The 27268-nt window shown below is 36.0% G+C and overlaps 1 protein-coding gene across 1 annotated transcript in view; it reads right to left on the reverse strand.

Annotated features, from left to right (window-relative positions):
- Positions 1-27268, reverse strand: part of ADAMTS6 (ADAM metallopeptidase with thrombospondin type 1 motif 6) — a 276006-nt gene that overhangs the window by 69302 nt on the left and 179436 nt on the right. The window contains exons 13-15 of the mRNA XM_079916157.1: positions 20065-20210; positions 17855-17918; positions 1892-1994 (exon numbers count right to left, since the gene is read on the reverse strand). Of these exons, the coding sequence (XP_079772283.1) occupies positions 1892-1994; positions 17855-17918; positions 20065-20210 (313 nt within the window). The remainder of the gene's footprint in view (positions 1-1891; positions 1995-17854; positions 17919-20064; positions 20211-27268) is intronic.

Consider the following 27268-nt stretch of genomic DNA (forward strand, 5'->3'; position numbering starts at 1 on the left):
AATAAATAAATAAAATTCAAAAAATAATAGGTAAAAGATTTGAACAAACATTTTATAAATGAGGATATATAAATGCTCAATAAGCACATGAAAACGTGCTCAACATATTCAATGATCAGAAAATGCAAATTAAAACTTCACTGAGACAACATTATACACCCACCAGAAGATGACTGAAAACACCAAATGTTGGCAAGAATGGGGAGCAAACAGAACTCTTATACACTGTTGATGGGAGTGTGACTGGTACAATCGCTTTGGAAAAACATCTGGCAGTTTCTTTTAAAACTAAACTCACAGCTACCCTATTGCCCAGCAATTCCACCCCTAAGTATTTACCCAAGAGAAATGAAAACATATGCCCACAAAAAGACATACACAAATGTTCATAGCCACTTATTCATAACAGCTGAAAACTAGGAACAATCAGGTTTCCATCAATAGCAGAATGGATAAACAAACTGGTTAGTACAATGGAATACTGCTCAGCAATTAAAAAAGAATGAACTAATTACATTTGCAAGGACATGGATGGATCTCAAAAACATTAGGCTTAGAGAAGCCTTGGATAAAAGAGTAAATATGCCATGATTTCCTTTACATGAAGTTCTGTAACAGAAAAAACTAACTGATGGTAAGGAAAAAAATCAGAACTGGTTGCCTCTTGGAAGTAGGTAGAGGCAGCTACTAAATGGGAAGAAGTATGAGGACTGTGAGAATTTTGGAGGTAATGGTAATGTTCTATAACTCAGTAAGGTTTTACAGGTGTATGCATTTGTCAAAACTCAGGGAAAGTACAGTTAAGTTTTGTGCATTTCATTGTACATAATCTTCCCTGAAAAGAAAAAAGAAAATAAATATTGAACTGTGGTTAAACTTATACAAGCTGAAGCATCTAGAGGAAAGTATACTGATGACTACAATTTACTTTGAAATGCACCTGAAAAATAGAATAAATTAATGAATGGATAGAGAGATGACTAGACATGTAATAAAGACAGTATATTAAAAATATTAATGATAGAATCTTGGTGGTGGGCAGATAGTTGTCACTGCAAAATTGTTTTAATATTGCTCTATGTTGGAAAGTTTTCAAAGTAAGATGTTGGGGGAATTCCCTGGTGGTTTAGTGGTTAGGACTTGGTGCTTCCACTGCTGGGGCCTGGGTTCAATCCCTGGTTGAGGAACTAAGATCCCGAGAGCCATGTGGCATGGCCAAGAAAAAAAACAAAAAACTAACTAAGATATTGGAAAAACAATTAATAAAAGTTTTTTTAAGAGTACATTCTATTTTTCTAAGAGAAAATTTTAACAAAATTTAGTTTGTATTTTGGGAGCGTAAGAAAACTTCTTGTGCTTACAGAGCAATTAGCGTCTGATACTTGCCTAAAATAAAGAGCAAAAAATGTTTCCCTGAAAAAGAACAATAATCATCTATGGAAAGATCCTTGGTCTGTGACCAAGAAAGACACAGATTTTCCTGGCCTCTTTTGAGTTGATTTATATCATTATAATTTGTTTTTAGGGTGATAATTCCACACATTCAATAATTGTAAATTATTATAATATAATGTCTATACACCCCAAGGAAGTCTCAAGAACTCAGAAATATTACTTGGATTTACATTATTTCTAGGAACTTTGTACCTTGTTAAATAGAATTGGGTTTTAAAAAATGATTTCTGATCATTTGTACTAACATATTAACTTTATTACAGGGAAACTAAAACACGAGACCTTTATAGTATTAGAAGCACTTTCCTGTGATTTACAAACACTAATCTTTACTAGTATGTATATGAATGTAAGGCATGTTTGTATGTATTTATATATTCCTTTATATTTGCAAAGCTCTCAAGCATGATGAAAACTCTGCCAGGTTATACATTACCTCCAGTATAGGGTTTCCAGTTATAATACTTTCCACGGAAAGGCATATTGTCAAAGTCTGCACACTGTTTCTCTCGAAAATCTCGGGCCCCCAAAGGACATGGCTAAAATAAAATAAAATCATAAATAGTATGATTGTTGAAAAATACCAAAACCAAGGGACAATGTCCCTAAAATTAAAAGTGCCTGAACTCCATCACATTAGCTTACTCCCTTATTCTCTGGCTATAATTCTGGCATTTGCTTTACTGTTTTACAACCAGTATTATGACTGAAGTGTCTGAATTGTAATCTTAGCCACAGAAGAAATAACTGAAGTAACTTAAACAAAGTTAAGTGTTAGACAGTTTCCATATAACTTTACACTCAGACGCATCTCATAGTCCACTTTGCAATCAATCCGTCAGGTATCTCCTTATAAACAGACATAAAAACTAGATGAAGAAACTAAAACACAAAATCCTTTTTGGTAACAGTATTTGAGGTCCAGTTGCCACAGCTACTCCCAGCTCTTTATTTTAAGAAATCAAGAGGCAGGTTTGTAACATGACATTCAGCACTATTAACTGTGGTTTGGATCCCAACTACTATAGCTGTTTACTGTCTAGCCCTGACAAAAACCATATTTTAAGATGTGGAATGAACTGGGCAAAATGCTAGGCCTCACGTCTAAACACCTTTAAATTCAAGGAATTCGGACTTATTAAGATTTACATTTAATCTATTAACATCACAGAAAATAAAATACTAAATTTTCAAAACATGTACATGTGTTGGGTGGTGGAGGAGAGAAGGATGTTGAGAGGGTGAAGAGAGGATTATTTGTTTTTAAAAGTTTGGAATGCTTCTTCTACCTAAGTTTTTTAGGGAAGAAAATCTTGCCAATCTAGTTAGGTCTGGATTTCAAATACCACAGGGCCATCCTAAATTTAATCTTAAAGTTCACAAAGAATTAAAAGTATAACTTCTCATAGTGTTTGGGGAAATATGACCTAATTTGACTTATCTTTTAGAATTCTGGAGCAGTAGCACTTAAAAATCAAAGTACTGCTTTTGAAACATGGGTGGGGAAAACATTTCCCTTAAATATGACAGAACAAAATAAGTCATTAGATAAAAGTCTCAATTGTGAATAAATGGCGAGTATGCTACAATCTCAGAGATCATTTTGAGGACATTTTACTACCCTCCCTTAGATCTCTACATTTACTTTATACAGTTTCCTGAGATCAGTACATTGCAAATGGTCCCTTGAAGCATGTGCAAAACTAATAGACCACAAGGTGCAAATATGTGCATGGTCATCATTACTTCCTATATACTGTGGTTAAAATTTCTACCATATCAAGTCCAAAGCCTCATATTCTGAAAATAGTGACAGCAGGTCTACGTTCTGTTATGAGCCTTGCATTTTAAAATATTTTCTGCACGTTAAAATATGACACTGCAATGCTAAACCTAATGGTTCTGCCTGTCGAATTATCCTTATTTACCTTTTAAAAAATGAAAACTATTTACCATAGGTTACATAGTGCATGACGCTGGAAGGATATGCTTCCAGGGTCTTTTGTTTCATGGTGTGCTTATCTTTGAAATAAAGAAATGCTTCCCTTTACAAGCCATTTTCAGGAAATCCCAGAAAATGACCAAGGTTGTCAGTGGCTTTGTCATGTAGCAAGACTAGTTTTTAAGCAAATATCATCAATTTAATAAAACACAGGTAATTTGAAATCTAGCCACAAGTTTTCACATAATACTTAAGTATTTGTAAAGCACCAACCACCTAAAACTTTACCCAAGCATGACTTTCAATCTATTTGGAGTAACAAGATAAAAATGGAAGAGCTACAGCCCTATCTCAGGCAATAAGTATATGACAGCGCATTATAGATTGTCTACAGGTGCTATATATAGGTGAAAGATCAATGCGTCATGTGATTAGTTAGGGAAATATTTGTTGAGGAAGAAAATCTTGAGTATATTATAAGAATTATAATAAAGTATCATACATACTTATTCTTTATAATATTACAAAGTATTATAGGAACTGAGCTGGTTAAGAAAGAAAAAGGACTTCTATTAAAAATGAAGCTAAGTAAAGCCATGGGGACAGGAAAGAAAAGGTCATATTTTGGGAATAGTTGGACAACAGCTATCCCGGATGAAAGAAAGGAACTGTATAGAAGCATAACAGATAACATTTCATAGATAAGGACTGGTTAAAAAAAAAAAAGCCCTGAATTAATAAACTAAGGCACTTGAGGGCCACTCACTTAAAACAAAACCAAACAGGGACTATCCCTGGTGCTCCAGTGGTTAAGAATCCACCTTCCAATGCAGGGGACACAGGTTTGATCCCTGGTCGGGGAACCAAGATCCCACATGCTGCCGGGCAACTAAGCCTGTGCACTGCAACTACTGAGACTGAGTGCCGCAACTAGAGAGAAGCCCCGTGCTCTGCAACGAAGAGCCCGCCTGCCACAGTGAAAGATCCCACGTGCTGCAACTAAGACCCGACACAGTCATAAGTAAATAATAAATAAATAAATAAAAATAAAAAGTCTCTCTTCAAAAAAAAACCCAAAATGAACAAAAATCCTATTCTTGACTATCTTGTAATTATTATCCTAGATAGAAGTAAAAGGTCCAAAAGGAGGATATTACTGTTTAATGACAAACTTGGATAACATTTCATAAGATTTCTGATCTATTCTTTTCCTGTGATAACCACTCCCAGGTTCAGCATAATAAAAATATTAACAATAAGAACACCTACTTACCTTTTTCTAAGCATTTAGTAAGTACCTATCTCATGGCACACTGTTCAGAGGTCTCTAGATCTGTATCTATTTAAGCTCTCTCAACACTCTCATAAGGTAGTTATAATTAATAATCCCATTTTATAACTGAGTAAATTGTGTCCAGGAAGGCTGCTTAGTAACAGTTTCAAGGTGCAAAGACACTTCCTGCATCTGAGTGGGGGCCTCCTCTGGACTCTCTAAATGCTACAATAGGTTTTTAAGTTCTTAAGATGTACGAAAACCTTATAGGAGTAACTTGGGTTCTAGACCTAGCCTTGTCTTTACCAGCTACAAGTTTATCTGCTCCAAACTACTTTTTTCTTATTTACAAAATGAGAGGGCTGAAAGTAAGGATTTTGGAGTAAGACAGACCTGGATTCAATTCTAACTTATGTATTTAATTCATAGCCCTCAGCAATGTACTTAATTTTCCAAGCCTCATCTATAAACTGGAGATAACACTAGTATTTACTCAGTAGGTGAGGATTCATGTAAATTGTTTAGCTCTTTACCTGGTACTGGTAGCACTCAATAACCATTAGCAGTTGTGTGGTCTTTGGTCTAGGCATCCTTAGACTCATTCCTCACCATTCTCTTGCTCTGCTCTTTATGTCGGGGGAACAAATCTGCAGGCTCCATTTCCTAGGCCTCTGTGTCAGCTGACTTCTGGTTGAGTTCAGGCAATGGAAGGCACTAGTGGGAGAAGCCAGGGTATTTCTCTCATTTCCTCTCTACCTCAAGCAGCATCTTAGGCAGAAGCAGAATATTTTTGTGGCTCCAATATCAGACAACAGCCACCCCCACCCCCAATTGTATGGTTCCACATTCTGCTGTGTGATTTCAGCCTCTAGGCTTTAATAAAACTACCTCCTTCCTATGTTTTTCTGGTAGGAGTGGTGGTATCTTTCTGCTGATGCTGATCTATGGGCTTGTCAGCCTCTTCCATTATCCACGTAACCAATTCTTTGCATTAGATTCCCTCTGTTTAAATATTTAGAGTGGTTTATATTATTATGGTTGGATCTTTACAGATAAAATAGTTGATGATGATGATGATGAAGAAGGAGAAAAGAAGGAGGAGAAGGAGGAGGAGATAGTAGTAGTGGTAGTGGTACTGGGGAGACTGAATAGAGATATGTTTCCTTGTGTTATATTTTGCAATTTATTGGTTAAGGGCAGAGGTTGGCAAACTTTTTCTGTCAAGGGCCACACAGTAAATATGTTAGACTTTGTGGGCCATATAACCTCTGTTACAACTACTCAACTGTGATATCATAGTGTAAAAGAAGCCATAAACATTATGTAAACGACAGTCAGGGCTGTGTTCCACTAAAATCTTATTTACAAAAAGAGGCAATGGGCCAAATTTGACCCAGAAGGTGCAATTTGCCAACCCCTGATTTCGGGTGTTAACATATAGATACAAATGTCTGGCAGCATTTTGCAGAAGAACCAAGCTCAATTATTAATTTTTGAGTCAATACAGAATCATACACTTTTAAGAACTGATGTCAGAATATAATATAATTTGCAGAAAACTCTTAAACTTCCTGTACAGTTACCCCCAAAGTGGTCACACAATCTGTATAATCTACAGAAAGATAGATCAAATACTTTTCAGACAGCTGCAATTATCATCTGGTTCTTTCTTTCAGCCAAAATCTGTCTTCCTTCCCATAACCCAGTGGTCTTGCGCCTTTCTTCTGGACCCACACTGAACAAATCTAATCCCTTATTGAAAGGTATCTAGACCTTGATGGCTTTCCTATGGGGACATAATAACTTGTCATTAGTACTCTTAAAACCAGGCACCAAGAACTGGCCTGAAGTGTCTTTTTTATATTCAGCAAATATATATAAAAAGCTTTTATATATAACATAGGATTCTAGGCTCTGGAGAATAAACCAATCAGATTAGGTCCCTGCTTTCCTGGAGCCCACTGTAGCTGGAGATGAGAAAGAAGAAAAATAAAGCAGGGTACTAAGGTGGCGGGGTGGGCTGGGTGCGGGTGAGGGAGTTGTTTTAAATGGTAGAGCAAGAGAAATTCTCTCTGATAAGGTGGCACTTGAGCAGAAAGTTAAAAGAAACTGAGGAAGTGACTTACATATAAACCTGTGAAAAGAGTGTTCCAGGAAACATTAAATGCAAAAGCCCTGAGGCAGGAGTGTTTAGGATGTTCACAGAAAAACATGGAAGATGGAAGGTGCTGTAAATTGGAAACTGTAGTAGACTTGGGGACTTGATCCCATGCCTTTCTGTTTCTAGCATATTATCAGCTAGTGTTCTGTTCTCTTGATTTAAATGTTTCCTTCAGTGAATGCTCTGAATCTTGTGTTGATTAGAAATAAGCTCAGTAGGAGTTGTGTATTCCGGCTGCAAAGAATGAGAGAGATCAAAGAAAAGAGTAATTTCTTAAGGAAAAATTACATAAAATATATTTTTGTTTTGTTTAAGAATAGTGGAGAGTTTAGGGAGTAATGCTTTTTAAGTTACTCAAGTATAATAAATGTTGACACTATGCAGAAACCGCAACAGAAAACAGTAGGCATAAGCAACAAATTTTTAAAGTGAAGCCTGACAGGTTTTCAGCCTCCTAGTGTTAACACTTATCAAGCATCCTCTTCTAAAAAGTAACCAGCAGGGCCCCACATAAATCCAGAAAGCAACACTGCAGGTCTCAGTATCTTTTGATCTTAGTATTTTCAAAGATACAAAAAGTTAATACTAGTATCTTTTTTCACTACTTTTTTTTTTAGAGAAATATGTAAGTTAGCACATTCTATAGACTATCTTATGCTTCCAGTTATACTGATAGATTTAAAAAAAAAATTCCTTGGGGCATAAACGTTGCTGCAGAAAGAAATCTCAGCTTCTGCTGACCAACTGTCCAGGGGCATTTCTGTTACTAGAGTTGTAATCTGGATTTTACCCCAAAGAATAGGTGACCTTGGAAAGTCCCGGAATCTCTTTGTGCCTTCTTTTCTTCATTTGCAAAATACACCCCAAATACCCTTACCTTAAAGAGCAATACATCCCAAAATGTTTTCCAAATGAGGAAAACTCTGCAAATACTGTATTATGTCTTATGGGTAATAAAGAGTGAGAAGCAAGCCGAGAATGAAACTCTTTCCCCCCTTTCCCTTTCCTCTTTTCTTCCTAAAAAAAGATGCGTAGGCTGGGAAGATACCAGCATTCCTACAGGCTGGGAAGATGCCAGGATTCCTACAGCCTCAGGCAACACAGCAAAATGAGCAAAACTGGCATTTTGTTCTTCTACTCCCCTTCTCTCTCTTTCCCACCTTCTGCTTCTTCTTCCTTTCTTACTTTCATGCCAGATGCACTTGTGCTTCTTCACTATTACACTAGACCAACCTTCTACACTCCCCAAATTTAATGTTCTTTTTCTTCAGGATAGCAACATACTCTTAGTCAATTATACCCTGTTAGGTGAAGGAGCATAAGTGGAGGCTGGATTTCAACCTTTGCTTTGCTTATTAGCAAGTCATGCACTTGACATGAGACTGTGAAGAAGGGACACATTTCTGCTTGTTCACCCAGACAGGAGTGATATACATAAAGATGCCGAATGGGCTAACAAAAGCCTTGCTTCCACACCCTCTTTTACAAGTTGCAAACAAAACTCCTGATTTCCTAATTATAAGGTACTGTCTAATTAGCTCATTAAAGTAATTCACAAGGGCATTTCCAAGGTTAAATTTAGTGTTCAATGCATGTAGTGAATCATTTCAACCCCAGTTTTGAGGCAAACTTCTCATATTTTCTCCCCCAAATAGTTTCTGCTTTTGGGGGAGTAATTTCACTGTACCTTTACTTTTGAAGAAAAAGAAAACAAAAGCCTGATAAACCTACATTGTCTAGACAAACTTAAATCTGGCTGTCATGTTTGATACCATAATCTTGTATGCAAGTTTTCAAAATTAAAACTACTTCTATATGCCTTGTATGGCCTAAATTTAATTTAAATGTCATCTATCCATAGCATGACCCTTTCCCCTAAGCCTGTAAAAATGTTAAGAAACAAACTTTTACTTTGTGATTTTTTAAACGTCGCTTTAAAGAACAAAATAAACAAGCAAGCTCTATTCTGTGCTTAAAAGTTAATCTTTATTTCTCACAACAAGATGCACTCTATAAAATTCATACTAACCTAAAGATTAATGACACTGCTCCTGCTATTTTTTGCCATTTTATATATATGTGTATATATACATATATCTATACATATATACATACACACATATATATATACATATATATGAAAGTATACTTTTATAAGTATATTGAAGTATATGAGAATAATGTGGTTGATACATATATGTTTTCTAATTATAACTTGGGACACAGTTATAACACTGTTAGTTAATGGATCAACTCTGTACCTTGGCATCACTTACCCCACACCTTTCCCTGGGGGCAAGGTCTGTAGTTTCATAATTGTCCTCAGCTATCTGGTTCTGCTGCAGGGTAAGGTTAGACTGGAAGTAAGACAATGTCAAAGGTGACCAAACTCTTTCAGAGCTTACTTTGCCACACCCACCTCCCAAAGGCTCCATCTGAGTGCTAGAGCAGCACTCAGAAATTCTATGCCTTCCTGAATCCCTTCCAAGACACTAGCCTGTTGCTGAGCTTTAGTTCCTCATTTTAAAATATTAAAAAACAAAACAAAACCCTGTCCTTCCCTTTATAAAAGTGATTTGAAGATTTGATGAGGTTATATAAAAAGTACTTTGTAATCCATAAAACATAAATGTATACAGTAATAGCTACACTGTAGCAAATACAGATTAAGTACCAGGGATAGCACTAGATGTTTTAAAGTATTACTTCTTTTAATTCTCAAACAACCCTGCAAGTTTGATATAATTATACTCTTTATATAGGAGTTCTCTGAAGTTTAGTCAAGTTAGGTATCTTGTCAAGGTAAAATAGAAACAATCCTGTTATAGTCAGGATTAAATTTAAGTCAGTTTGAATACAAAGTCCATACCTTTTTCACTACAGTACTACTTCCGAATATAGGCTGTACTTTTCCTGTGTACCACAACCAAGGCAATGACACCATTTAATGACCTTACACAATGAAGAAGAAAAAAACTGCAGAACAGCATGCACCTCTAGCAAAGCTGACTGAAAAAATGTCCCTGTACTAAATAACCTATGCTTAAATTTTAGAACAGACCACAGATGACCTGGAAAATCCTTTGTCTCCATTGTTTTTTATAGTTTTGATGCATAAAATAAAGGAGGAAATGAGATGTGTAAGATGCAAGAATAATATGACTTCACCCCAGCCAAGGTGGAGCTTAGGCTTTTCACCAGAAGTTCTATCCTAGTCACATTATCAAGCAGACATGCAAATCACAAATAAAATGGAATAGGAAAAACACACGGATTTTCTGGAAAATAGCTAAGCAACACCAGGACATTCTTTTTAGAAATGTAGAAGAGTCCTTTGCACAGTAGCTAATATTTCTTCTTTAGGCTTTGATATAAAATTTGGTTCATAACCTCAATATAGCAATATTTTTACTCTTGACAAACATCAAGTTTTCAAGTATTTATAACACTGACCTATAAATTCTGCTACTTAAAATACTTATACTACGTACACCAACTTTTACCCTCTGAGAACATTTTGCATGATAGTTTCAGTCACTGCAGTGAAAAATTGCTCAGGAAAGCAGAAATGCCTGCTTAATAGTCAATATTCTTTTGTGTCAATAAAAAGGAGATTCCATATACATAATAAAGTATTTTTTTAGCAGCTCTCGAGCAAACACTTTTTAGAAGATTGAGCACAGATCTGGGGTCTTTATTTCTCATAATGGCACTACCTGATAATCATGCTAGTTCCTACATTTGCTCATTTATAAAAACTGTCAGGACCTTAACAATCATTTATCTTTAAGTCCAAAGAGGAGAACTCAAACAATGAACTCTCAGCATCATGACTTCCATAAATCTCTGCTCTCCAAACCCAAGTTCCGTAAGATCATATCTATTAGATTAGTTTATGGTCCCAAATATTCTATTGAAGTTCCTGGTTTAATGGTGAGAGCAAACTTCATCCAAATATCCTATGTCTTTAGTAGATGCTCCTGGTTTCTCAGTAGCTTCAAGCCAAAAAGCATATTCATTTGTTCCTGCCACGGCTATTGTCTTTACCTGGTATTCTGTCCTAGAGACCATGATGTGAATGTCAAAGAATGAATCTTTTTCTAGATGCTTTTGAAGGCTCCTGAGGGTGACCAATGGTGATGTAGGGAACAAACTGCACATCCAATACATGCTGATGCAGATAACCAGCCTCAGAGTCTATTGTGTGAATACCTTTGGCCTCTAGGCTGGTTAAGTTGCTGTTGAGAGTGGTCAGCCAATTTTACAGCTGGCTATCCATTTTGGTTTTATTTTAAAACCTTAAAGATTTTCTCTTTATAAGTTGCCTCTTCTATTTCTGTGGATCGCTTTCTTTGAAACTGGGGTAAGTAGGACAGGACTTAATGGGAACACTGTTGTCTTTCCACTGGAGAGCTCTTCTCTTCTTACCATTCCTGTACCCTTCAAATGTCTGTGGTAGGAATTACACTGGCATTAGGGAGAAAGTGTGGCTATCTTGTTTTTGTGCTTGCCACTTTTTAAGACTGGCCTGCATTGGTTCTAGGTCCAATTTCTCCTCAAACCTAAGCAAGGAGAATACTGTCAGCCTTGTATGTTTCAATCTGATTCACTAGTGTAGGGATCCACATAGGAAAAGTATCAAAGCTTCAAAATAATGAAGTGTTCCTTTGTGGATATATCTCCTTTTGTCATAGCTATCAGACATTATGAATCTTAGAACTGATAGTGTTTGCTTCTTTACTCAGGTTACTAGGAAACTCAGAGCAAAATCTATGGCCCACTTTTAGTGAGTGAAAGGACCTTGTGGTACATATTTAAGGTACTGATCCCAGCCTTATATTATTTTTCCTTTTCTTCTGATTTTCTAATTTATTCTATTCTTCTGTTGTGATTTTAATGAAGCTAATTCAATTCTAATAAGAGTTATAAATAATAATATAATTATTATTATATGTAAAAACGTAAGAACTAAGCTGTAATCTACAGTACCAGCTGGTCAATCACAGAAAAGATAGGGTCAAAACTGCTATACTATATGGCAAACTGATAGGCTGTTTGGAATGGGTCGCAAGATCTTAAAAGAAATGCAAGTAGGATGTATCAAATATATGTTAATCAGGCTTATATCTCCTAGATTTCCTATTTTCTATTATAACGTGCTTAAGTTATTAGAAAGTAGAGAGCAAGCCTCAAAGATTCATGACATTAGATAAGGAACCCTGGTGCTCTTACCGTTTGATTGCCTAACATCATCTCATTCTGGACACTGATTTGAAAATTCTTCCAGGATCATTTGAATTTATCCCTTGTTTTATCCCTATTTAAGTCTCCAGAAAAGCTCTTGGATCACATATGACAAAGTAACAATGCCTATGAATTGTTTTCTAGGTCTTGACAGTCAAACTGGTTCTAACTAATTGGAAAGTTTTCTCTCACATCTTATTTACAGGGTCACTCAATATGATGTGTAAAGTATTAAATTAAATAAAACATGCACTAAGGCAGGAGGCTGATTTGATAAAAGACAAGTATACTCTCTTGAGTCCCTTAAATTAGGGTAGTTCACACAGACACCCAGGCATTATAGAAAAAAAAAACATTCAAAACATTATACATTATAGAGACAAGAGGCCAATGTACAAAGAACAGGCAGAAACACACACAGAAATGACAGAGCATGTGGCCAAAGTGAACAAAAAGAAGAGTGTGAGGTGAATGGTCATCATGTACAGCACAATTTTCATCAGCTGTTCAGCTGTATAAAGGCAAAACGTAGTTTGACTTCAGCTGCTGTATTTCTTAGTGGCACAAAATAACTCAGTCACTTATGAGCTAATTTGTGTTGCAGAAACAAGGCTGTAACAAAACAGATTATAACACAACTTTATAGCATAGTTTTTCTAGATTTATATTGAACAAATGGAAATTAAAAATATCTTACCAAGTCAACTCACCACTGAGGAGAACTCTCAGTATGGAAAGAAAATATGGTTAAAATAATAGGTCTGGTATGTAGTAAGTGCTCAATAAATGTTAGCAGCAGCTACTACCATCACTACTACTACTACTGGTACTACTGCTAGTACTAGTCCTACTACTACCGTTACTACTTTTGTTGCTGCTACTTCTACTCGTAAAGATGGAAACTAAAAGAGCTCTGATGCAGACACCTGTGGCACTCTCAATATCTATCACTGCCTACTTTCTTGCTAACAGAATTCTGATTTTTGCTCAGGAATCTACCTCTCAGAGAAAATGATTCTAACCCCATTTTAGGGGCATATCTAGATTAGTCAAAACCAATTATGGTAATACCATTCCTTTTGCCCATGACTGGGTTAAGGGTGGGCATTCGGCCTCCTGGCCAATAAAACATGAAGGAAGTCTGATGAGGTAGCAGGGGAGAAGCTTCGGAAAAAAATTTTCATATACTTAAGAAAGACACACTGGAGCACTTAATCTCTTCTCTGAATATTGTCAGGGTAAGAGTACCTTAGTTGCTCTGATGTTTCCTTGTTGATGCTTTTGAGTTTGCCTTCAAAAATTATGACCTTACGGCATTTCCCTTACTATCTGGTCAGCTCTTTGCTGATTTTAAAATGTTAAAAAAAAAATCTTATTCAGCACTCTCTAAAATATTTTTCTGTCAGAATAATCTGTCATTACCAAAAATAAAAATTTCACGTTTGTTTCTAAAATGAGCTAAGATTGATTTGACTTGTTTTGAGAATTTTATACATAATATTTACAGTCTTCTTTTTATACTGTTAAATTTTTTTAAATTGAAGTATAGGTGATTTACAATGTTTCAGGTGTACAGCAAAGTGATTCAGTTATATATATATATATATATATATATATATATATATATATATATATTATATGTATTCTTCTTCAGATTCTTTTTCACTATTGGTTATTACAAGATATTGAATATAGTCCCCTGTGCTTCAAAACAGAAACAGACCCGAAGACATAGAAAACAAACTTATGGTTAGCAAAAGGGGAAGGGGGAGGGATAAATTAGGGATTTGGGATTAACAGATACAATCCTCTTCATAACAGTTATTTTTCTACTGCATAGCTAGACTAGCTTTGTGCTGCCCAATACAGTTGTCACTAGCCGCATGTGGCTATTCAAATTTAAATTAGTTAAACTTAAAAATTCGGTTCTTCTGTTGCACTAGACGCATTTCAAGTACTCAAAAGCTAATTTGACTACTGGCTACCAGGCTGGACAGTGCACAGATAGAATATTTCCATCATTGAGGAACGTTCTCTTGGACAGTGCTGGGCTAGATTATGTGTTTTGAAAGTTTAAACTTTCATGTATTAGATTACATTTTAAAAGGCTCCAGTTTACACAACTTATGTTCAGACAGCTTTATTAACTTGGATAGCGTGAAAATAAATTTTGGTGTTGTAACTGAATTGTCTCAAATTCTGAACTAGCAGAGACAAGATTAATGAAGAAAACATAATTATTTGTATATTAATGATACATATATGTTAAATATATCTCCTTAACATTTGCAAAAAGCTGAAACAGAAGACAAAGATAGTAATAGAAATGTCAACCTACCAATAACAAACTCCACAATCTGAGCATCTAAAACATATTTCATGGGTAAAATGCAACAAGCCTGGCATGTGTGTCTGGCATGTTTTTTTTTCCTTTTTCTGTTACCTATCGTACATTATTCTTATTGTATAGCACCTGTGTTATTAGACCCAAAATGTGTGCCCACCTCTACAACTACATAACAGAAATAGATGGGAATTGAGAGGTCGGTTTGCCTTTCTCACTCCTACCTAACACAGTCTAAATATGCAGTAGGTACTCCATTCTTCTTCCCTTGCATAAAACCTCTATTTTCCGAGATTCATGTTATTCATTCAAATCACTATTTGGTTTCATCACTGCTTTCTCCCAACTTTATGATGGTCATTTCCCCTCATTTGTTAAAGAGCTTGATACCTGCTTCACAGTCTCACTATACCCTCCAAGTCCTAATAACATCCTCAGTGAATCCAACATCCACACGGAAGACTCCCCAAACTCCCTAGCCTTAACATTCCTAGAACTCCTTCACCTCCACTCAAGGTCAGGCATGCACTCCCATGGCCACACTCCAGATTTGTTCTCACTGAGAACAGTCTCACTTCTCATAACTTAAATTCAAATACATTCCACTCTCTGATCCCCTCACCTGCTATCTCTCTCACCCTGTTTTTCCTACAATACTGGTTCTTTAATTTTTATGCATTTTTCAAAGTTACATCCTTAATTTTCTCCACGCTAGCCTTCTTTAGACTCCACTGTCATTCCCTAGTATAGAGTGAATGGCTCAGCTCATCATTCTCACCAGTATCCTTAAATTCTTCTTGATTTGTTTACTGTTCTGTTGTAATCTCACCTTTCCCTAACCCATTTTTATCTAAAGCATAAATCTGAGGCTAAATTTTTTAACCTACCCACCTGGCACTTAATTTTCTTCGTGCCTAGAATGCTTTCATTGTCACTTCCTTCTTTTCTGGTCAGCTGCAATTTGCCCTTTCAGATCTTTAGCTTCCCATGGGAAGAAATCCTTAAATCCCTAATTAGGTTATGTGACAATTCCACATGCTTTTATAGCATTCCATACTTATTCTATCATATCATATCACTTATCACCCTGCATTGTGATTTTCTGCGACTTCCCAAGAAATTATAAAATCCTTGAGGGCAGAGCCTCTCTCACTCTATCACAGTCTGATAAACAGTAAGCACTCAATTATTTCTTGAGTGAATGAATAAATAATGCCTGAAACAATATAATCATTGTAATTGAAGCTACATGTAATGAATTCAAGATGTAAATTTAATAGAATTAAATACGATAAATAAGCTATAGAGTGTGTTAGAGGTAGTATGAGGGGAAATAGAGCAGGGTAAAGAAGATTAGGAATCCCAGGGGTGTAGGGAGTAGGGAGGGTTGCAACTTTAAATACAGTATTCAAGCCAGGCCTCACTGAGAAGATGACAGCCGAGTAAAGGTGAGGTAAGGGAGTTAGCGATGTAGATATTTGGGTTGGAAGAGTATACAAGGCAAAGGGAACAGCCAATGCAAAAGCCCTAAGGTGGGAGCATGCCTGGCACGTACAAGGAGGGAGGCCCGTGTGGCTGGAGCAGAGTGAATAAGGAGAAATACAATAAAAGATGAGTTCAGAGAAGTAATAGAAGGCCAGATTGTGAAGGCCTTGCAGGCCTTTGTAAGAACTTTGGATTTAAGTAAAACAGGGAGCCATCGAAAGGTCTTGGGTAAAGGATATACTGAAACGGAATCACTCTGCCTCTTATACTGAGGGCTGTAGGGAGCAAAAGTAGTATCTGGAAACCCACGGAAAAAGCCACTTAGAGTAATCCAGTGAAAGAGTGGTAGGCAGCAGTAGAGGCAGTGAGAAGAAGTCAGATCTATGATATATTTTGAAGGCAAAGCCAATGGGATTTTCTGAGGGATTGGATATAGTCTGTGAGACAGAGAAAGGAATCAAGAATGACTCAAGGGTTTTTGGCTTGAGCCAGATGAAGTTGACATCTGAGATGGGAAAAACTGCTGGAAGAACATGGTTGTGGAAATGTTTTGGAGACAGCATTTGGACATGTTAAATAGTACATGTCTATTAAAAGTCTAATAAATGGTAAGACATGAGTCTGAAATCCATGGAAGAAGTCTGGGATGAAAATATAAATTTGGGGTCAAATAACATATGAATGGTATCATAAGCAATGAAGCTGGATGAGATCACCAAAGAAATGAGTATTGGTATGGCAGAGAAAAAGAGGCGTAAGTCCTGGGTACTCTGACATTAAGAAGTTGGAGAAAAGAATAGAAACCAGCAAAGGAGAATGAGGAAGAATAAGTAGCAATATAGAAGGACAACCAAAAAGCTACAGTGTCATGGAAGCCTGGTAAAGATCAAGTAAAATAAACACTCAGAACTGATTATTGGGTTTAGCAACATGGAAAACATCTTTGACTTGGCAGGAACATTTTCACTAGAATGTTGGAGGCAAAAACTTTATATGAGCAATTTTAGGGAAAAATGAGAAGAGGAATTAGATATGGTAAGTATTTTTGTTTTTGTTTTTTCAAGATAGGAGAAATAACAGCATGTTTGTATGGTTATGGAAAAACCCAGAAAAGAAGATGTTGAAAAAATCATCCACATGTTTATGAATAAACAAGGATTAGGATAGGCATAGGGTTGGAGAGCGTAAGAGTGAGGAATAGTGTGGGAGTGTGGGTAATAGTCTGATGATACGAAATTAAAAGCTGTGGTTTTTAGATAGGAGGAAGGAGAAATTATCTGGGAGGAGTAATAAGATATAAAGAAGATAGTCAATTCACTTCCAGGCCCAGTCTTTCAAGAGCTAAGGGAGAAAATACATGTCCTTAACTTTAGAGGCCTGCAGAGGAAGCAGTATCTTCAGAGGAGAGCCAGTTTCCATTAGAACAAGAAGGTGAAGGGAAGAAAAATTCAGAGATGTCAGGATGTAAGGGATTTTGCTGATGATGGACCACGAGCTTCTGAGGGTACAGAAGAGTTTCAGTGGTTGGGCAGGGATAAGGGATATGCAGAGATTTATGGAATTGGATGGCAAGAGATGAGGAGTGACATGGAATTCTGGGACTTCTTGCCGCGGCAAACATAAAATGGAATAAAGATTAATCCTTGTTTCTTGAACTCAAGAAAGATAACGGTGGCAAAGCTGTGAGTGTTGGGGAGCCAGGGAAGTTCAGGGTGCGTGTCTCTCTTTCTTGACTCCTACTGGGGGAGAGTGTATTTGCTTCTAGTGCTGGAGCTTTCTCTTGATTCTTAAAGGAATTGATGGACTTGAGGCTGGTTCCATTCAGTTTCAAAAATTCATGTGACCCTCACGCACATGGATTTCTGATCAAATAGTTCACAATTTAAAAAATTTCCCTGCTCTAGGGGAAATGTAAGCTAATTTTTCATAGCAGAGTTTGGTTTTACTTACATCTGTATTGCAGGAGCGATACCGTTTCCTTTCCCCAAGGCAATATTTTCCACCTCCTGAAGGTCTGCAAACACATTTTGTTTAACATGTGAATATAATATATCTAACCACATAAACAGTATATATATTGCTTGATGAAAACATATTAACATTTACTTTAAGAAAATAAAAAATCTGACGTTTTATTAGTTATTAAAATAATAATCATGCTGGCGTTAGTTAGCAATAATGATTATGGTTGCTGAACAAAAAATTAAGGCAATCTACCATGAGTAACTTTATAAGGCTCTTAATTGTGATGATATACATTCTTAAGAAAATGTAATTAAATCAATGTATTTTCTAATTATCATAGTAAACAGGTATTCAGCTCAACACAATGAGTTTAAAAATCATTTATAATGAAAAGCCATTTGAATCATATTTAACAAAACACATAATCTGATACTATATGTTCATCAAGTAGAAAATGGAAAGTTTGTGTTTTTTTCCAGACTGGAAATAAGGAAAGGACACAAAATAACTCCCTGGAAATAGCTTCAGCTCAAAGTTTTTAATTCAGAAATAAATTTCTATCTCAATTCAAATATTACATGAAGTTTTAAAAACTTCAGTTTCAAAAAATTAAATCTAAATCTAAGATAGGCTTACATTATATAGATACTTTATATTACATTCAAATTAGGATGTTAAATACGTGTTATACATAAATTAATTTTTGGAGTCTTTAACATTAGAGAAAGTCATATGGTATTATTTGGACATGCAATTTTTGAATGGAAAAAACTAACTTGTTCTTTTAAAAGAGGTCCAAGTCATTCTCTTAAGTATTTGGGTATATTATTTATTATCATAGAGTTTTATACTTTTGATTATTAAATTACAGTAGCCTGCAGTTGAACTTAGGTTAACTATTCTGCACTTGTTTTAAAAAGATCAAGTCTCAATTATAATTTTGGCCCACTGGTATCAATGAGATAATTAAAGTTACACTTTGAATATATTTTGAATGCTAGTGAATGCTGACTTTAAGCAAGGGAAAGAAATGGCCTAGCTTGAACCAGCTGGGAGAAATGTGTTGGTCAGACAAAAACAAGGTAGTGGGGACGGTGGTGGCAATGCTGTTTTATGAGTGGGTGACAGCTCTGTTTAGCAGGATGGTAATAATAGAAAGTGGGAGAATGAAAACACAGAACTAATACAAAGGGAAACAATTTCAAGCTAAAAAGAATAAAAGAGAAGAAAAGAGACATTTAGAGAGAGGAACCAAAGACAGGTATCCTGAGTTAAAATGAGAAAAAATAAACAATAAAAATAGACCATCTTCTACCCCAGCAGGGGGAAAAAAGCAGAAGTGATATTATAACACCATTCTGCACCAAATAATTGTCAGGAAAGAAGGTCCTCAACCTGAGCTCTAGAAAGAAATGGGAGCACTCGACATGAAGCAGCTAAGGAGCAGTTTAGTCTCCAGGAGGACACGCAAGACCAACTAAAGGAATCATCCACCTGCAATGGGCACTGGTGGAAGGGAGAAGCAGTACAGCTAGCAAGAAATACTGATGGGGCTGGCTTTATGCCAGGGGGACTCCGGCTGGAGAAAAAGAGTGGTGGGAGAGGAGCAGTCTGACCTACATAAAACAATCATGAGGAGAAAAGTGGATGCAGCTCCGGAAGGTGATTAATGGGGGCATGTGAATGGAAACTATTTTAACACATGGGCAGTATTCTTTTCATTGTGATTTGTGATGCGAATCAAGGCATTTCAACCCTCAAAGTGCTCTCATTGGTCCTTTTAATACTAATGTAGCAGTAATAATTTTACGTGACATGTGAAAAGACCTTATGCTTCCTGGGAATAATGGTACTGTAGCTAAGACAAGACCTGGATTCATCCATAATTCAGTAGTTTTTGGAGGAGGAAATCTATCTGATTATTACTAGATTAAAAGTCTGGCTATATCTGGGATAGATACACAATGCTTTTCTTTTTTCTTTTTCTTTTATTTTTAGTTACATAGTAAGGTGAAAAGAAGAAAAAGAAAGTCTGTCTAACAAGGCTCCTCCACTTTCCAGTGCCTATTGCTTGTTCTGAAGACAAGCACTTGGCTCACTAGTGAAACGTTTTTACAGATAACATGTGAAACCACAGCTTTGAATCATTTCCAACTGTGTCTTTTTGTTGGCTCCGGCTTACTTTAGCTACTTACGCTGGACTGTCACAGTGTCTTAGGGATGAGGAGACGCCTCCCCCGCAGGTCCTGCTGCACTCTCCCCATAGTGACCAGGGACCCCAGCCCCCATCTATGCTCTGGGGCCAAGTGCCAAAAGGAACACAATCTCCCTGATAACACCACTGCAAGATTTCACAGAAAACAGAGAATTAGCTTTTAGGCAGATAGAGCTATCAGGATAGAAATAAATACATAAGGGTCAGGCATTAGCATTCTCCCAATAGATAACAGACTGAGAGTTCTTTAACTGTGTTTAGACATTGGTAAAGGTGCATGTGATTTGCAAATTATCTTTAGCTAGGCAATGATTTATAAATCTCTAACAAGTACCAGGAGTCTAAAAAACTTGACTTTACTTCTTTTTTCCTTATTTCTTCTCCTCCAGACTTTTAGTGTTTCTCATTATAGAGACCTCAAAACTCTTTTTTAGATATTTTAGTATTAAAACATTTTTTTCTTTATATTCCACTATTATTAGACTCATGGAATGATAACGCAATATGGAAAGTTCCCCAGTAAGGAATTTTTATGATGGTAATTGCTTTTTCTTTAAAAAAAAAAAAAGGCCGGTTGAGGCTACAATAGTAAAAGAATGTGTTGTGGCATTTCATCTACATGACTGCTGCAGACATAATAAAAGCAATGCCAAGACACTAGGGACAGGGTACAAAAAACCCTTATACACAGTGACTAGCCATGTGTATAGTCCCTGCATGAACATGTGTACTGGAATTCTTCTCAGCTTTACTCTCTGCAATAAACCACACATACTGCACATAAGTAGAAAGTCAGGAATAATTTATCGAGATGCAGACATCGCATAATCAGCTCATAACTCTAACATGATAAATCTAATTTGCAGAATTGGTAAAAATGATTTTTTTTTTTAAACCAAGCATTAGGCTAGGCTTTTATTGGTGCATTTTTCTGAGTTATCAAAATTTGATGAACCATACTGATGCTATGAAAGTCATTTGTTTATATGAATAACAATAGGGAACATTATTAGAGTTGAGTAACTGTCAGCAATGTTAGATTGTTAAATAAAAATTCAACCATTATATTAAAATGTAAAGGGATTATGACATGTGATGCTTTGAAAGTAATCAGTTTATTATATTAATTCTGCATATCCAGAATTCTTTCACTTTCACCATTTGTACTACTACCACTCTAGACCAAACTAGCAAATAGATCAGCTTGTTATCTGGTCCCCCTGCCTCACTTTCTTCTATGTATAATCAACCTATTCTCCAGCGAGCTATCAGAGAGCTCTTTTAAAAACATATTATGGCATTATGTCACTCTTTGGCTTAAAAGACTGTGGTGGTTTCCTCCTTCCCTTAACTCTGGTCAACGGTGGCCTTTGTGACCTAGCCTCTGCCTCCTTCTCCAGCCTTATTCTCTTTCTGGTACAGAATGTTCCAGACACACTGGCCTTACTTCTTTTCCTCCATACACTAAACCTGTTCTCTCCTCAGGGCATTTGCATTTGCTGGTCCTCCTGGGAATAATCTTCAGATTCCTTATATTGTCTTCTCATCGTTTGGTCTCAGGTCAGGTGTCACTCAATCAGAGAGGTCTTTCCTTGATCACTCTTATTCTGAAGTGGTTGTACTTCACTATCCCTTCCACCCTCCCCTCCCCCTACTCCAGGATGTATAGAGATTACATCCTCCTGTTTTAGCCCCCTCTTACACCTACTTTAAATCACCCTATTTATTTCTCAGATTACTTCCTTATTATTTTTATTGTCTCCTCTCCTTAGTATGTAAAAGCCTTGAGAGCCAAATGTGGCTGTTCAAATTTAAATTAATTAAAATTAAAAAGTCAGTTCCTTAGACCCACTAGCTACATTTCTAGGGCTCCCATAGCCACATGTGGCCTAGCGGCTATGATGTTGGACAGAGCAGATACAGAACATTTCTATCATCACAGAATGTTCTAATTGGAAATGTTGAATGTCTAGAACAGTGCCTAGAATGTAGTGGGTATGCAACAAAACTTTATTGAATGAATGAATACATTAAATTATAGAATCCTGTGTCCTGTTTTGGTTACTACATTTCAGGAAGGAACTGGAGATACTGGAGGGTAAAGATAGTCATATTCATCTTTGCTTCCCTGGTAGTTGGCACTCAGAGAATATTATAGTAGTTGTAACAACATAAAGGACTTCTTAAGAAAAGTGCTAAGCAATTAGGCAAGAGGAAGTCAAAATTTGGTTGGCTATAAGACCAAACATTCTGACCCTAAATCTAATAAATATTAAAGTAGGACATTAAAAAAGATTACAAGTTTTGGGCAACAAAAATTACCATGAAGAAAAAGAAAATCATCTGTCCAAAATGATGAAGCAGAGGTAGTTGGCTGAACTGATAATATAGTACCAACTCTGGGAGCAGGGCTGCTAATAATGTACATGTGAGAGGGAGAATGTTCCAGCTGCCAGCTTATGATTTACCTAACTGATCTTGAAGACCAACCATGTGCATAATGATATACCAATTGCGTTAGATTTTCATCTATATAAAAGTCACAACAGTGGACCAAATAATCTCCAGTTTTACATTTTTGTTATTACAAGTAGCTATGTGTAAGAATATTTATGCCTGCACCTATGAGAGTAACTGAGCAATGTAGTATTTACCAGCAATTACTGTCTTTTCCTGTGGTTTCAATTAATGACACTTAAAACTAAAAAATTCCAAATCTTAAAATTTGCCTATTTTCTTCAAGTTGGAAACTTAGCATTACTGATTTCAAATAACAATAAAATTTGATTTTACATTTATTTTACATAATCACAGAGCTGTACTTAAAGCTCAAAGAGGCTTTAGAATTCATGTGGTCTAAGCACTTCATTTTTTCACATGAGGAAAGCAGAACCTGAAGGAGGTTGACTTGCCCAAGGTCACTTACTGGCAGAAAAGGATTAGCTGTCCAAATACACACAAAAAACAAGTGGAAAAAAAATCAATTGGATGTGCAGGATTACATATTTGAAGACATTAAAGAATACATTAGTATATTTTACTGAACTGTTTTTACTACCTAAAATACAAAATAACACTAGAGATTTTTTAAAAAACCCACTTAGCTGCAAGTATACAACCACATGTTATTTCATACCTCCTTGAGTATTCTTATAATTAGTAGAGGAAAAAACTCTCAGTTTTTGCATTTTTCAGGAGACAAAATTGTGAAGGTCACAAAAACACTGAAAGATGTAGATTCTAAAGTATTTAATAATATTGTTTTACATGTGTCCTAGATGCACACAAAATGTAGCACAGGGAAAGAACTCACATAAATTCTCTTGTTTTCCTTTTAAAACTTATTCTGAAGGTAAAAGATAAATACAAATATTCAGTTTGTAAAATGTTGCTCAGTTCTTACCATTAGTTAATATCTACAGAGCAGTAGTATTCTATAAGTGGTTTGCTAAAACCTTTTACTGCATAAATTTATGCTATTGATTATATCTATTCCATAGAGTTATAATAGACAATTATATCAGAAAGTTAAATAACATAGATTAATGGATAAAGAATGAAGAATTCATAATAATAAGTATCAGTCATTTAGCAGCTGACAAGAGACTAGTGTCTAGTTTAACAACTAATTAACAACTCAGTCTGTGTGGGGATGACTTCAGTCTGTGGGTATCCTGTGTTACAAACTTGAGTTCTCATTCTAGCAATATCTTTCTTTGGTCCAGAGCAAGTCATTTGTTTCTTTTCTTTAGTTTCCCTGACTACAAAATGGGGACTAACTTTAGTTTTTGATTATAATATGATTTGGATTAGGATGACTACAGAAATTAGTTCTATACAGACATACCCTCAAGTTAAAAATCTATCAAACAACTTGTTTAATTTTGCTCTCTAGCAAAATGTTCTTTTGTGCTTTCCCCTCACCTTGTGTTTATAGGAAAGGATCTCCTTGGAATTTTTGCTACTTCTCCTTCTGGTAGTATTAAGTATCTTGATGTAGTATATGATTTTAAGAGAAGAAACTTATTTAACTTAATAAGTTTTTTTAGAAACCTATAGGGAACTTCAGGTGAATCCAGTTATTTGAGCTAATTTTCTAGATGACTATATTAACCAATATATACTAAGATTTTAATGTAAGTCATAATTAATATAATTGGATTACACCAAATAAAGTAGATTCAAGTATAAAATCCTACAAGCACATTAAAGGTGAGAATTTTGAGTTTTGTATTTTCTATTTTTACCCTTTTTTTTAAATCTAAAGGTGCCAAACTGTAAAAGCTCTATTTCCATAGGCATAGAATTTTACTTCATGTCTTAAACTAGAAGAGTTCAATATTCAGATGGAAACTAGTTTTTAATCTTTATTCCCAAGGGTTATATCCAATCTAGTGATTTTGGACTATTCTAAATATCAGTCATATTACTATAGCCTAAATGATCCAGATAAATTGGATAAATCTGGCTTTCTTTTTGCTAATTCAGGTGTGTTTAACCAGATTCAGAAAGGTGAAAGAAGTGAAACTATCGCATTCAAAAATAAAAATTCATATTGCCCATTCTTGCTTTTCACATTCCTTTTAAATAAAAGAAATATGTCTTTAAAACTATCTAGAAAGATGATATATTCTAGTGAAACACTTATTTTCTTAAGAAACACTTATTAATCATTAAACAACATCTCTTTCTGTTAGGCCACTGAATTTCATGATCTCCATCAGGGAATTGTCTTAAGCAAGATATATTATAAATCAAAAAATCTAACTTTGAAAATTTGTCAGAATTCTACAAAGGAAAATTTCAAAATGAGTATATATACAGTATTTTTAAATAATTTTTTAAAACTAGATATATTTTAGGATGTGATTATGGTAGATCTTGTACCACAGCCAGCACTGGGTCTAGGCAGCATCTGGAATAAGATACCTCTAAGGAAATCCTAAGATTTTAAAGGAAGTGATATTGGTGATTCAATATAGAACATTCTTCCTAAATCAGAAAAGCTGAGAGTTGGAGCACAGTGCTATTAAAAGCCTTATCTTTCTGCTCTGCAGGTGCGGGAATGCTAAAGTTTATTTCAGCCGAAATTCTAAATCAGAACTTGTCATCCCATACTATTTAAATTTCTAGAGCAACTGGAAGAGTCATTCTTTCTTCACTTCTTGTGTTTATAGTTTGGGACTCAGTCAAAACATTTTACATTCTACTTTAAATGAATTAAGATCTAAGGCTGCAAATGTCCTATTATATATCCAGTGCTTTAGAAGGGCATGTAATAATCCTATTCTAATCCAGCCCCGTGTTTCCCATGCAAAAATATTAGGAATCAATGTCATGTATATGTAAGCCCAAATGCTGGGTTATGTCTCTAATTGGGGCTTATAGAATCATTAAATCAATCTCTTGGCAATAAACCAAGTATTTGAAACCTTCTTTGTGGTCACCATCAGAGCGTGGACTGGGTTTTGATTATCCTTAATATCCCGTTCAGTAATAATGCCAACACTGCTATCAGAGTTTTTATAGCGTAGATCTTTGTTTACCATTTCATCAAATATGGCATCCCTCCGATTTCTGTCCAAAGGGCTATTGTTGATGCCATGTCTAAGAAAAGTTCTTTTGGCTGAAAGTTATATTGATTGATTTGTAGAAGCGTGACCCATGGACACACAGTACCAGCACACTGTCTGGGCTCATCAAATTTCCTCCTTTGGTTAATGCTACTGTCCCTGAGCACATCCATTCAGACCATATGGTTCTTATTCAGTCCTTGAATGGCTTATTCAGGCAAACATCCAATGGCTGTAATAGCGATGTCAGACCCCCCAGGACTCACGCAAAGATCAGTTTTTAATTTTTTGGCCATATTTCTTACTCCATCTGCTAAATGTGCATGGAACAGTTCCCATACTTACATGGAACATTTGTGGAACTGCGCCCCCGGGCAAAGATCCCATATCTTTTGCAGCCAGAGTTTGACGAGATCATTGTGGATCCAGTCCTCTGGATATGTCTATGCTATCACTTGAGCCATATTTCTCCCCTCCCCCCAACCTTTTAAAAAAAGATTTATTCAAAAAGCTATGAGCAGCTTTGGTTTTATCCTGCTGGCTAGACAGGATGTAGGTTCTTTCTTGTTCCTTCTGATGAGAGTAGTTTTGAAATTCAGAGTTAAGATCAGAGGTCGTGGATATACCATTCATGCTTCTGAGACACACAAATTCATGCTTATAGTCTGTTATGCTCATTACTGCCAGTTAAGACAGTCTGGCAAAGAATTTTCTGCCCACCATCATCTAAGGCTGGCACATAATAATGAAAAGTAATGATGATGCTCTAGTAATATAAATTAACACCATCCCTCTGAGGAAGGCAACAAAAAGCTCACTGAGATATTATCTCATTCCATCCTCACAATATCTCTATGAAATATGTAAAAATAGATTTTCTCTCATTTTAAAGTGGAGATTCATTATTTTGCCAATTTTAACACTATCATATATTCTTAGCTCAACGTTCTGTCTGGGTGCCTTTTTTATCGTGATTCCAGAGGTAACAAACTGTTACAGGTAAACAAATGAAAAATACACTTAGTAATAAAGGGTAAAACATATTGTTAACTCATCTCAGGCTCAGTGACTCACTATTCCTGTGACAATGAAAATCTGCTTTTTATTCTACACAATTTCCCACCTGAAAGTAAAGTATAATCAGAGGCAGTATAGAGGGGGTAAAGTTTTCCTCTTTGGAATCAGAAAGACCCAGGCTGGAATCTCAGCTCTACTATTAAATTGCTATGTAATCCTAGGCTTTCAAGTCTCACTTTCTTCATCTGTAAAATGGAGTTAAAACAGTACCCATCTTATAGGATTTTTGTCAGTAGTAAACAGAACAAATATGTGCCCGGCATAGTGTAAGTATAAAACTATTCATTATCATCGGACTTCCCTGGTGGCGCAGTGGTTAAGAGTCTGCCTGTCAATGCAGGGGACACGGGTCCGAGCCCTGGTCCAGGAAGATCCTACATTCCACGGAGCAACTAAGCCCATGTGCCACAACTACTGAGCCTGCTGCTCTAGAGCCCACAAGCCACAACTACTGAGCCTGTGCACCACAACTACTGAATCCCACGTGCCTAGAGCCCATGCTCCGCAACAAGAGAAGCCACTGCAATGAGAAGT

This window comes from Stenella coeruleoalba, assembly GCF_951394435.1.
Source record: "Stenella coeruleoalba genome assembly, chromosome: 3".
In the NCBI taxonomy this organism is placed as follows: Eukaryota; Metazoa; Chordata; class Mammalia; order Artiodactyla; family Delphinidae; genus Stenella; species Stenella coeruleoalba.